At 34.6% G+C, this 13,821-nt stretch overlaps 1 protein-coding gene across 5 annotated transcripts; it reads left to right on the forward strand.

Annotated features, from left to right (window-relative positions):
- Positions 1-899: 899 nt before the first annotated feature.
- LOC132626139 (ureide permease 1-like) lies at positions 900-8,476 on the forward strand. 5 transcript variants are annotated; one of them, XM_060340896.1, is made up of 8 exons: positions 900-1,103; positions 4,039-4,347; positions 5,310-5,448; positions 5,555-5,729; positions 6,418-6,461; positions 6,577-6,677; positions 7,130-7,504; positions 8,060-8,476. In XM_060340896.1, exons 2-8 carry the CDS (start codon positions 4,111-4,113, stop codon positions 8,210-8,212), a joined length of 1,224 nt encoding a protein of 407 aa, XP_060196879.1. In that variant the 5' UTR covers positions 900-1,103; positions 4,039-4,110; the 3' UTR covers positions 8,213-8,476. The 5 variants fall into 5 exon arrangements, with proteins under 5 accessions (XP_060196879.1, XP_060196876.1, XP_060196878.1 ...); XM_060340893.1 differs by lacking the exon at positions 900-1,103 and adding an exon at positions 1,165-1,865; XM_060340895.1 differs by lacking the exon at positions 900-1,103 and adding an exon at positions 1,876-2,301.
- The last annotated feature ends 5,345 nt before the right edge of the window (positions 8,477-13,821 follow it).

The following is a 13,821-nucleotide window of genomic DNA, read 5'->3' on the forward strand; positions in this document are numbered from 1 at the left end:
TATTCTTATACAGGTTGTCATTAAGGACAAACTACAAATATTTCTAAAGAGTTTCTTATATATATAAAATACTCCTATTAATCTTACTGAAACATTTTTTTTTCGTAATAAGACAAGCATCATATAAAATAATATCGGGTGGAAAGTTGTATGGATTTTGTCATCATTTTCTTTTATTGATGTCACTGAGGGACCACACGCAAGACTTTAACGCCAATAAATATGCGTATGTGACGGTCCTTGGAGGCAATCAGGAAGCACTAAAAAACAGAAATTCTGAACCGTTACAAATAACAAGTAGGTTGGATAATATTATTTCCTCCACTAATTTATGTATTTGAATTTGACTAGATATAAATTTAATAAAGAACGGAAACTTTTGAAATTCGATATTTAAAATAGGTTATAGATTTTTGTGTAACTATAAATTATCTCATTAAAGAAAATTGATAATAATTTTAAAATTAAATTATTATTTTTAAATAAGGAAGTATGACATTATTTTTTAAATATACTAAAAAAAAGTATGATACATAAATTGAGACAGATTAAGGGAGTAAGTTAATTAGAAAAACTATGATTCCTTCCATTCCAATTCACGTGGTAGTGTTGACTTAATATGAGGTTTAAGAAGAAAAAAAAAACATCCGTTGAAATATGTGGTATAAAATAAGTTCTAAATATTTGTGTTATTTAAAAAACATCTAATTAAGAGTGAAATCAATTTTTAGAGTTAAATAATTTTCAAATATAGAAAAAAATATGATTCTTTTAGCAATAAACTAAACCCGGAAGTGTGTTGCATAAATTATAAAATTAAAGTTAGAAAAAATATATTTATAAGTATCTGACTACGAGATTCTCTGCTAAAAAAACTCTTTTTTTTTTTTTTGGTCAACTTAAAAGACTTGGATATTTACATCTGAATCTTATAAACAGTTACTCCTTGTAATGAACGATAACTACCTTATTCAAACACTTTTCCTTAGCAGCAGATACCCCTTTTTGCTACTATAGTACTATACTTTTTTTGGAGTGTCATATTCCTTTTGTTCATTTCAGTGTGGGTTCAGAGTGATTGTTCTTTGTGGGGTCTCAAATAGGTACCTTTTCTATCTTTTTTCATGTTTTTAGTTTTTAGTTTTTTACTTGCTTTAAAATTTTAAATTCCCTTGTGTTTGGAAGAAAGTTGAAGCAAATTTCACAACACACATTTCTGTATTTTTTTGCTTTTTCTTTCATTTTTGCTACTGATGCTTGATATCTTGTATTCTTGTTTGCCTTCTGACATGAAATGAAATTTTTGTTTCTTGTGTGTGTGTGTGTGACTCTGTGAGTGTGTGTTAGTGTGTTGGTGATCATTCTCTGATACTGTTGTTCACTTTTCTTTCTGAAAGCAGCAGTCCGGATTTACTTTTCCGAGCCGTTATACATGGATTATATACTTATTGTACATGGTTATACATGGATCCATGATTTAAGCTTTATATATTCAACTTTGAAGGTTTTATCATTGAACCCATTAGATCTAAAGTTATGAATTCATATCTATTCTTTGTTGTAATTTTAATAGTATAATTTTATACATAAATTTATACTCCTTATGAAAAATACAGAGTTTCCATAAACTTGATACTTTTTAGGAGTGTCATTTTTGGTTCATTTCAGTGGGGCTCTGCGTGTTTGTTCTTTGTGGGGTCCCAAATAGGTACATTTCATATCATTTTTGGTTTTTTGCTTGTTTTTCCTTTGTGTTTGGAAGAGAGTTGAAGCAAAATTCTCTTAACACATATTTCTCTAAAGATTTCTGTTGCTTTTTCTTTCATTTCTACTGATTCATGATACCTTGTTGCCTTCTGAACATGGTGTGTACTGTTCATCTTTGAAAACAAAATGAAATCTTTGCTTTTTCTGTGTGTTTATTGGTGATCATTCTCTGACATTGTTGTTCACTTTCTTTCTGAAAGAAAAAAAGGGATCTTTACACATATAACAGGCTGGATCACTGTTTACATTTCCTAGCCGGTATACATAGTATATACTGATATCCTTTTTTGCTACTGTATTTTTTGGAGTGTTACTTTTTGGTTCATTTAAGTGGGGCTCTGAGTGATTGTTCTTTGTGGGTCTCAAATAGGTACCTTTTCAATCTTTTTTGGTTTTTGTTTTTTGCTTGCTTTTTAATTTCCCTGTGTTTGGAAGAGAGTTTAAAGAAAATTTCTCAACACACATTTCTCTGAATATTCTTTTTCTTCAGTTTTTTGCTGCTGATTCTTGATACCTTGTTTGCCTCCCGACATGGTGAGTACTGTCCATCTTTGAGAACTAAATTAAAGAAATGTTGGTAAAAATAAAATTATTGGTTTTTGTGTAACCCTAATTGTGAGATTACACTAAGTATGTTGTTGTTATTGTTGGTTTTTTGGGGGTGTGTGTGTGTGTTTACTGGTGATCATTCTCTGAGATTCTTTCTGGAAGTCAAAAAAAAAAAAAAAAAAACAAAGGAAAGGGATCTCTACACAAATAGTCAACCAAATTTACTGTTTACTTTTTCTAGTCGTTAGACATAGATTATATACCGATTATACATGGTTTTATACATATTATACGTAAAAATAAATACATATATTATATATTCGCCTGGTCTATTTTTAGTTTAAGAGGTTGGGTGGACAACTATTTAGGTTAATTATTCTAGAAGGGAAATCGATCCACCTGCTGATTTCCCATTTTACAGGAATGAGTTGAGTATGGACCATGATCAATTTCTGATGCCTTTTCTTTCATTTCTACTGATTCTTGTTACCCTGTTTACCTTCTGACATGGTCAGTATGTCCAGGTTTGAGAACCAAAGCAATGGTTGGTCAAATGAAATCTTTGTTTTTTGTGTGTGTTTGTGTTTATTGGTGATCATTTTCTGAGATTGTACTTCACTTTCTTCTGAAAGAAAAAAGGGTTCTTTTCTATCTTTTTTTTTTTTTTTTGTCTATTTTTTGTTGGGTCTCAAATAGTTAGCATTCCTATCCTTTTTGTTTTTTTGCTTGCTTTTCCCCTTGTGCTTGGAAGAAAGCTGAAGAAAATTTCTCAACACGTACTTCCCTAAGAAATTTGTTTCTTTTCTCTTTCATTTCTACTGATTCTTGGTACCCTATTTGCCTTTTCTAACATGGTGAGTACTGTCCATGTTTGAGAACGGAAGAAATGGTTGGTGAAAAGAACTTGGTTTTCTTTTGTGTGTGTGTTTATTGGTGACAATTCTCTAAGATTATTATTCATTTTCTTTGTGAAGAACAACAGGATCTTTACACAAATAGTCACTTGGATAAACTGTTTACTTTTCCTAGCCTATATCCATAAATTATACATATATCCGCCGACATTTTAGTACCTTTTTGGAGTGTCATCTTTTGGTTCTTTTCAGTGGGGCTCTGCCTGATCACTTTTAGTGGGGTCTCAAATAGGTACATTTTCTATATTTTTTGGTTTCTTGTTTGCTTTTTTCCTTGTAATTGGAAGAAAGTTGAAGCAAAATCCTCAACACATATTTCTCTGAAAATTCTGTTGCTTTTTCTTTCCATTTTTGCTACTGATTCTGGATACCCTTTTGCCTTCTGAACATGGTGAGTACTGTCCATGTCTGAGAACCAAAGAAATAGTTCATGAAAATGAAATCTTTTTTTTTTCGTGTGTGTGTATGTGTTTGTTTATTGGTGATCATTCACTAAGATTGTTGTTCACTTTCTTTCTTCAAGAAAAAAATGGATCTATACACAAATAGCTAGCCGGATTCACTGTTTTTCCACGCTGGTATACATAGATTATACATGGTTATACATTTAGTGTACATGGATTATACACATATTATATATCTACACGCTATTTTTAGTTTAAGCAGTTGGATGAATGGCTATTTAAGTAGGTTGATTCTTCAAGAAAAAATCTATCTGCATGCTGATTTCCCATTTTACAGGAAGGAATTGAGTTTGGACCATGATCAAATTGAATCTTTAATATTCACTTCTTCTTGAATTATGTAGGATTTTTGGAGCATTCCCAATTTGATTCAAGTGTCACCTGAAATAGAAAAGGTGTTATCCCGTGGTTTGAAGATGTATGTGGTGGAGAGCAAAGGAGGGGCTATAGTTTGCATGTTATTGTCTTTGTTCTTCTTAGGGACTTGGCCAGCCTTACTAACTTTACTTGAAAGGAGAGGGAGATTTCCACAACACACTTACCTTGATTATACTTTCACTAATCTTTTAGCTGCTGTCATAATTGCTTTTACCTTTGGTCAAATTGGGACAAGCTCAGTGGAAAACTCAAATTTCCTCTCCCAAATCTCTCAGGTTGGTGTCCTCTACAAAACAAGGGAAGTGGAACAAAAAATCATTACTAGTATTTATAGTCTGTTTGGTCAACCTCCCTAAAACTGCTTATTATGAGAAGCATTTTTGTCAAACCAGCTTTTCAGAAAAGTATTTCTTGAGAAAAGCAGTTTGTACTTGGCCAATTCGTCTAAGAAGTGCCTCTTTAAGCATTTGATAAGCAGATTGTGTTTGAATACTAAGTAATCTATTTGGGTGAATGTGATATTTATATGTGATACTTTTGCTGGACTCTTGGATTGGAAAATTAGCACTCTAATTTTGGCATTTGGAACTTAAGGAGGCCTTTCCTTTGTTGCATAACTTCTATACAATTAAGTACAAAATAGATGCTGCAATCCATTCACCAGAGTCACATTATGTTCGATCCACAGTTCACCAGCAGATATCATTAGCATCTATAAGCTACTTGATAGGTGGATTTAAGATTGGAAAGAATCACTGTCCTTTGTTATTCATGTGATGTTTCATCGGGATGAACTATTGTTACCAGCTTAAGGTGGAGTTTTGTTTATTAATTTCTCATAGGTTTTGTCTGGTGATCTTGTCCCCACTTATCCTGGAGTTTAATTGGCATCTGTTTTAGTTTAATTGTCGCTGCCAAGAGATCCTTGCTACTGAAGCAATGAAGACTTCATGCTCTGGAACCAATTTTTTTTCTTTTTTTCTTTTTCTGTTTGTACTTCAAGACTTTAGCAGTTATCATTAATAGCTACATTTTTTAGGTTTTAATGCATACTTTTATCAAGATCGCTTCATAGGCCGGATATTGTTTTGTTCAAATTGTCTACTGTAATAGAAACTTTCCAGGAAATCCCATATTGATTGCCTGTATTGTTGTTAACAGTTGAAATTGCACATTAACAAGCATTCTGGGACTTCTATATATTTTCTAAGTTCTTGTTCACGGACAAATGGTGTAGGATAATTGGACGAGTGTCTTGTTTGCAATGACTGGAGGGGTGGTCCTTAGCATTGGAAACCTTACAACTCAATATGCTTGGGCCTTTGTTGGTTTATCAGTTACCGAGGTTGTCTCCTCAAGCATTACTGTGGTTATAGGTATCATTTTTACTTCATTGGTTTATAAGTTTTTTGAAACGACCTTGTGACTATGTCCTCTATGAAAAGGAAATTGGTAGTATCATAATTTGATTTTGTATGACAGGAACGACCATGAATTACTACCTTGATGACAAAATTAACAAAGCGGAGATTCTTTTTCCCGGGGTTGGATGCTTCTTGATTGCCGTTTGTTTAGGCTCTGCTGTTCATGCATCCAATGCAGCTGATAATAAAGCAAAGCTTGATAGTTATTCAAATGACTCTAAACATAGCATTAGGTATGCATCAATACGAGGATATACGCAATGCTTAATTCTTCCAAGGGCATCATTTTTGCGTCTTTGCAAATAGGGAATGACATTTATGGGTTGATACTTTTTATTAAAAAAATAAAAACAGTATACGAAGGACGAGGTTGTTATTTTTTCCTCTGAGGCTCGTGCCATGATAGTGTTGATAATGCATGTATGACTAGAAGAAGAGTAGTGTCATTTTATGACTTAACCAGCATATAGATTGGCCATATTGTGCACATTAATGGAAAAAGATGTTGAAACTTATCAAAATCCTTCATATTTCTATTAGCCAACAATCTCATCAACATCTTTATTCTACTTCTCTTACGCCTGTCCAGGGGCGGAGCAAGAGTGTCGGCTGAACCTAGTAGCTTTGCTTCAAACCCTGTATTCGTCTTAAAAGATCCATTTACTATGTACAAACTATTACCTTAGAACCCAGTAACTTAAAAGTTAGAATATCCAAGAACCGAAAAGCTTCAAATCCTGACTCAGCCATTGTGCCTGTCTTCCTGTTTATATATCTACTTTCTTTCTCCTTGTATTCAGAAGCTAAGAATGCAGGATATGCAGAAAGTCGACGAGGATTACATATTTCACATTGCTATACAAATACATCACCATCAAAATCTCTGGAAATTGATGCTGATTTTAATTGAACCTTTTGCAGGGCTAATAGTATTACTGACTCCAAACAAGCATGCACAAAGAGAGGTATTATAAGCTCGAGTCTGAAAATTGAAGTTTCATATCTTTACCATTTTATTAGATCCATAGCCTCATATGTTTTTCCCTTAACACTTATTTTGGGAATGCTAAACATCCACAGTTGGTTTAAATGATGCGGAAAAGGGAGTTGCTTCCACAGAAAAGGCAAAATTTGGGACTGCGCTTTTCCTGATAGATCTCGAGAAGAGAAGAGCGATCAAGGTCCGCAATTCTTCTTGAATTACTTCTCGTATCAATTATTATTGTCGCTCCAATGTTAACTTTTTCAAGGTAGAAAAGTTCTCACGGACTCCATATTAGATCTAGGTAGAATACATCGATAGCCTCTTAAACTTGCCAAATAATTTTTTTTAGACACTTTAACTGCGACATCTTCCAATTGAGCAGCTCACCACATGATACAGTGTTCCTATTAGGTACTTCCAGTTCAAATATGAGAAAAGTTTCCGCCTTGATCTGATGTTTTTGTCATTTTGTTAATCTAATGTAGTGGAAGATGTTTAACGGAAAGATCTTTCCTTGTTTAAACTACTGAAAAAAACAGGAATTAGCAATAGACAAAATCCGTTAGCTATGAGCAATTTAGCGATGTTTTAGTTGTAGGTAATTCCAGTTTTTGTTGTATTTGTTCACGTTCTTGTGTTTGCTTGCAGATATTCGGGAAGAGCACATTCATTGGTTTGGCGTTGACATTCTTTGCTGGAAGTTGTTTTTCTCTCTTCTCACCAGCATTCAACCTTGCCACGAATGATCAGTGGCGTACTCTAAAAGATGGAGTTTCACACTTGAGCGTCTACACAGCATTCTTCTACTTTTCAGTTTCTTGCTTTGTCGTTGCCATGATTTTGAACCTCATCTTCTTATACCGCCCTGTTCTAAATGCGCCCAAGTCATCTCTGAAGGCTTATTTAAATGACTGGAACGGTAGAGGTTGGGCCCTTTTGGCAGGACTTTTGTGTGGTTTTGGAAATGGTCTCCAATTCATGGGAGGTCAGGCTGCTGGATATGCAGCTGCAGACGCTGTTCAGGTTAGTAGAACTTTGTATTTGGATTGAAGTTCTTGTAACAATTACTCAACAATCAACCATGTCTGAATTAGTACGGGTCAGCTATTATGAATCCTCTGTGTCTATTCCCAAAAGAAATTGAAAAAGAATATCAGAAAACAAGAATGCTTAGATACTACAGCACGAATAGACATGCAACGAGAGACCTCCTACGCGTGTTATTCTTGTCTATTTTTTGAGGTTCGGGAAGAATACTATGAGTTCTTGTGATGTGAATTTATTCACTAGCTGCAAGCAGGGGCAGATCATAGAGGCCCGTTTAGGGGTTCACAGGAACCTAGTGGCTTCTGTCTATATCCTATATATATATATATATATATATATATATATATATATATATATATATATATATATATATATATTAAGAAATTCACTAAATATTTTATATTTGACTGTTAACCCAGTTACTATTGGTGTATTAGCTTGAGATCGATGTAGGAACCAATAAACTTCAAATTCCGAATCTGCCTCTACTGCAAGCATGCTGAGTTAATTGAAAGTTGGTTTTATTTTCAGGCGCTACCCCTCGTGAGCACATTTTGGGGGATAATTTTATTTGGAGAGTACCGAAGATCATCCAGAAAAACATATACGTTCCTAGTTGGCATGCTGTTTATGTTTGTAGTAGCTGTTGGAATTCTTATGGCATCATCAGGGCATCGCAAATAGTGAATCGAAGAAATCATAATGCTGTTGTAGCCTGCTTATATATCAGAATTAGGAAAATGTTGTTGTATATAGCACATTGCTGTTTCTTGTTGAATAGAAGCACAGTTTACTTAAAATCTGCTGGAACTGTAAATAGATGTGGTTTATGGAACCAGTTGCAAGCATTTTAGAGACCTTTGGTATGGATAATGAATCAGATCTTTCAATTTGCATTTTATATGCAATTCTTGATTTTATCTGCAATATAAGTTACTTATATCTTATTATCTGCTTGTCCAAATTCATAAACACTTGATTTTTGGTTGACACACATGCGCACACACGTCATGCATATCCAACGCATCAGTTTGCTTTAAATTTGTTTTATCAGAGTTATAATATCTTGATTATACCTCGAACCTTCTTTTAAGAGTGTTGCTCGTACACAATAGCAATTATGAAAATATTTCATGGATAGTTAATTTGAAAAAAAAAAAGAGGAAATAATGAGCCTGTTTGGATTGACTTATAAGTTGTTGAAAACAACTTATAAGCTATTTTTAGTTTTTTTGAGTGTTTGCTTGGCCAGCTTATAAGCCATTTGTCCTTAAAATAAGCTCAAAAGTATAATTGGGCTCGTTTGGCTTAGCTTATCTAAAACAGCTTATAAGTTGAATCCAATGATCATCCTTTAAAGCATCATCTACTTTCTTTGGCTCAAGTTGAGATATAAGAGCCCAATTTGCATTATTCCTGCAAGATGATCGAGTCTTCATTCCTTCATTTATTTCTCCAATAACAAACTTCTTGGGATAGTCAGGCTCACTTCTCCATTCGTTTGGAACAGACCCAATTGTAAGATTAGTCGACTTATCAGTAGAAGTAGTTTCCTTTGGAGAACTATTTTGATCAGTTGAAGGAGTAATCATAGTGACTGAAGGTTGACAATTTTCTTCATCTGCAAATTTTTCTTTCTCGACCAAGCGATTAGTATCATAAAAAATAACATTAATTGACTCTTCAATAGACATAGTGCGTTTATTAAATACTCTATAAGATCTGCTAGTATTTGAATAGCCAACAAAAAATACCTTCATCACTTCTAGGATCAAACTTACTGATGTTGTCTTTTCCATTATTGTGCACAAAACATTTGCATCCAAATGGATGAAAATAACTAATATTGGATATCTTACCATTCCATAGCTCATAACTGGTTTTCTTAAGAATTGGTTGAATTAAACACCTGTTTAATACATGACATGCTATGCCTACAACTTCTACCAAAAGTGATGTGGCAGGTTGTGTTCTAAAATCATAGTTCTTTCCATGTCTTGTAAGGTTCTGTTCTTTCTTTCAACAACACCATTTTGCTGAGGAGATCTTAGTGGGAAGAAGTTATGCGTATAACCCTATTCATCACAGAAGTCCTCAAATGCTTTATTTTCAAATTCTCCTCCATGATCACTTCTTATTGAAGTAATGTAGTATCCTTTGTCACACTAAACTTTCTCATAAAAAAACTTAAAACTCTTTAGAGTATCATCTTTATGAGCAAGAAATATAACCCAAGTAAAATGGGAGAAATCATCAACGATAACAGAAGCATACCTTTTTCCTCCAATGCTAGCAGTTCTAGTAAGACTAACAAGGTCCATATGTAAAAGCTGCAGGGGCTCTGAAGTAGATACAATATCTTTGGAATTAAAAGAACTTCTTGTTTGCTTACCTTTTTGACAAGCATCGCATATATGATCTTCTGAGTAATTTAATTTAGGCAATCCTAAGACCAGATAATGTGTAGCTAATTTCTCAATTAGTCGCATGCTAGCATGCCCAAGTCTCTTGTGCCAAATCCAAGGATCTTCTCCCATTGAAGTCAAACAGATGTGTCCAGCTGGACTTTTCACTGAATCTAACACATACATATTCTTTGTTCTGCTTCCAGGAAGGACTTCTTTTCCAGTTTTATCTTCTATGACGCAACCTGTCTTTCTAAACCTCACCTCTAGATCAGAATCACATAGTTGACCGATGCTTAGGAGGTTGTATTTGAGTCCTTTAACAAGATAAATGTTAGAGATAGCACAAGAATTATTGAAAGAAATAGTTCATGTACCAATTACTGTTCCTGTTAAGATATCACCAAAAGTTACTAGTCCTCCGTCAAAATCTGCGACTGATTTGAACAAGCTTTTGTCTCTTGTCATGTGACTGGAACACGCACTATCTAGATACCATTTGCCTTTTGATTTCTTCTTGTGGCGTTCCTGCAAAATAGAGTAGTTACTTTCTTTTAGGTACCCAAGCTTCCTTGGGTCCTTGAGGGTTAGTCTTTTGATGGTCAGTTTTAGGTTTCCATATCCATCCTGGAGATGATGTGTAACGAAAACGACATTGAAAAAATTTATGACCCATTTTCCACAACAAAAGCATTTTTGGAAAGAGTGTTCTTCAGTGACTGACTGGTTAGTCGACTTATTAACAGAATGAATTTTTCTTTAAGACATCGTTTCAGTTGATTTAAAAGATTTAGTTGACTGGTCTGTCTCTTCATAATAAGTCGACACATCCTTAGATTTTTTAGAAGTATTTCCATCACTGATAGGCCTTTTCCCAGTTGACTTGTTGCTACGAGTCGACTGGTTAGACCTGACTGAACTATGACTGGTGGATTTGCGCAACCCATTTAGTTGCAATTTCAAATCCTCAACTTCTTCTTTAAGAAGATCCCTTTCTATTTCAACAACTTCTAGTTTAAGTTCCAATCACTTTTTTCTCTTTTAAGTTTCCTATACTCATCAAAAAATTTATTTAAATCTTCTAGAGTTTGATCAAGCAATTCTTGAGTTTCACTACAGTTAGAACAGTGATAAGGTCTTACCTCGCTTGTGTCACCAATTGCCATGAAGCAAATTTTCTCTATTCTTTCTTCAGCATCTTCAGAGGCCTCATCTTCACTCCAACTGCTGAAGACTCTTTGCTTTTGATAGTTATTGGATGGTTTTCTTTTTGCCTCAGGACATTCAGATGTGATATGACCATATTTTCCATATTCATAACATTTTCCGTCATTCCTTTGTTGAACAGTGGAAGTTTTACCTTTCCTGAAATTTGAACTTCCTTTTCTATTGTTTCTTGATCTTCTCATGGCTTCAATCACATGTTTAGAGATCATGGACAGTCATTCCTCTTTAAAATCATCATCAGATTCTTAAACTTGAGATTTGAAAGCAACCACTTTTTTCTTTTCATCCTTCTGATATATTTGAATATGATTCTTTTCAAAGGCCATCATATTTCCTCTCAGTTCATCATAAGTAAAGTTGTCCAGATTTCTATCTTCCAAGACAATTGCCTTGGTTTCCCAAGTCTTTGGTAAACTTCTAACAAGTTTTCTTACCTATTGAGAGTTGGTATAAGTTACTCCAAGGGATTTGAGTTCTCCAATGATTTTGCTGAATCTAGTGAACATTGATTCAATGCTCTCATCCTTCATATTAAAGGCTTCATAATCATGCCTCAGCGCATCAATTTTGGTTTCCCTAACTTTTGACGTTCCTTCATAGGTGACTTCAAGCTTATCCCACATTTCTTTTGCAGTCTCACAGTTGGATATTTTAGCATACTCTTCTTTACTAACTGCACAGTAAAGCAAAGCTATTGCTCTAGCATTTGTTGTCAGTGTTTCCTGTTGTTCTTTAGTCATATCATGTGACTCCAAATCGATCTTTGTTGTATCTGCATTCTTTGTATCCACATTTGGAATAGGCTTAGGTCCTTTCTTGATCACGATCCATGCCTGATAGTCTGTTGATTGCACAAAGATCTTAAACCTTTCCTTCCAGTGACAGTAGTGTTCACCATTGAAGTATGGTGGTCATGTTGTGGAGTGCCCATCTTGCAAGATTGCTCCAGGAATTTGATATCCAGCCATTTGATCTTTTCTCACTTGCGATTAAGCAACAAAATGTGAGACCTTGCTCTGATACCAATTGAAAGTGCAGGAGAGGGGGGGGGGGGGGGGGGGGAGGGGTGAATTGTAACTTTTTTGCTCAAACAATCGACTATATGAACAAACTAGTCAACTATAAAGTAATGTAGGAATTAAAGTGCAGAAACTAAATGACATCAGATGTTTTATACTGGTTCAGATTCAATGTGAATCCTAGTCCAGTCCCCTTGGGTTGCAAGGGTGTTCTCTGCAGCTCTTTTTGTAAATGGTTTGGTACAATGGTTGTTTGAATGGAGCTCCTACGTCTACACTCAAAACACTTGTAATCTTTTGATACAATGCCTCACAAACTATACTATATCTCGCCTTTCTTTTTTGTTTACACTATATCACTCAGGAATACAATGTTTATGAAAAGTAAAGCAAAGAACTTGAGAGAATGAGACAAAGGTATGCTTTTCTTCGTCTCCAGAGTCTTGTATTTATATTCTTCAATTTGTGTAGCCATTAGACTCTTTTCAGCAGAGATGTCAACCCAATAGAATTGATCCTTGTAAATTAGGAATATTAAGGACCCAAATTTCCAAGAATAAAGCAAGAGCTATTTGATGTTGTACAACTTCTTTCCTTGTACGGTATTGACCTTGTTTGAATGGTACTTGTTTGAATAAAGCAAGAGCTATTTGATGTTGTACAACTTCTTTCCTTGTACGATATTGGCCTTGTTTGAATGTTACTTGTTTCCTTGTATACGCTGATCTGATTCAAACTTGGAATCTTCATGATTTGCACTGATTGATCTCTTGACAGATTTCCTTTCCTTTGACATAGCGTAAGATTTTATAATCTTACTTGATTGAAATCTTGGCATGATCTGATCCTTCTTCCAAAAATAAGCATGGGCTTATTTTCTTTGCACTTCATGGCTATTTCCCTTTGCAGCCGACTGAGCTTCATTTGGGCTTCTTTTCTTTGCAGCCGACTAAACTCACTTGTCAATTGGGCTTTGTATGTCCAATGGGCTTGGTGGACCTTTGAGTTCCTTTGAGTATAGTGCCTACACAAAAAAAATTGTCATCATTAAAATCATAGCACTAACAAGTATTACCCTTAGTTTGTCAAACTTTATTGCTAAGAGCCCTAAAACGATTATTGTGCCCAACAAATAACAACAAATGCTCCTCCTTCTTTGGTGTTGCCCCAAAAGTCCTCACTAGGTTACACTTGAAAGAAAAAAAAAATCAGAGACGGTGTCGTGGTTGTCGTCGTCGTCTACTCGTGCATGTGCTAGTTTAGAATGGCCCACTACCCACAATTGCACCACATGATGGATTGATAATAGCTAGGAAGAAAAGTTTGATTTCTATACATTGACATGGTAAAAAAGAATATTATAAAATCCTTTGTTTCATAGCCTCAGGGCCATTTACAATTAGCCAATTAAGAAGTGTCAAATACATGTATTAGCATTGCATTTTTAGTGCATTTATCGATTCTGCCCCGAGAGGTCACAATTGTCACAAACAAAGATACTAAAGACGAGGAACGTTCTTTTGTCATGCTACTAATACTTGTTCTATTATTGTGTCCTAGCCTGGCTGAGGAAGAGTCACGGGATGTATAATATCTATCAGATCGATTACATAAAAAATATAGCTAGGTAACTGTCTATAAT

The sequence above is a fragment of the Lycium barbarum genome, chromosome 2, assembly GCF_019175385.1.
Source record: "Lycium barbarum isolate Lr01 chromosome 2, ASM1917538v2, whole genome shotgun sequence".
Classification (NCBI taxonomy): Eukaryota; Viridiplantae; Streptophyta; class Magnoliopsida; order Solanales; family Solanaceae; genus Lycium; species Lycium barbarum.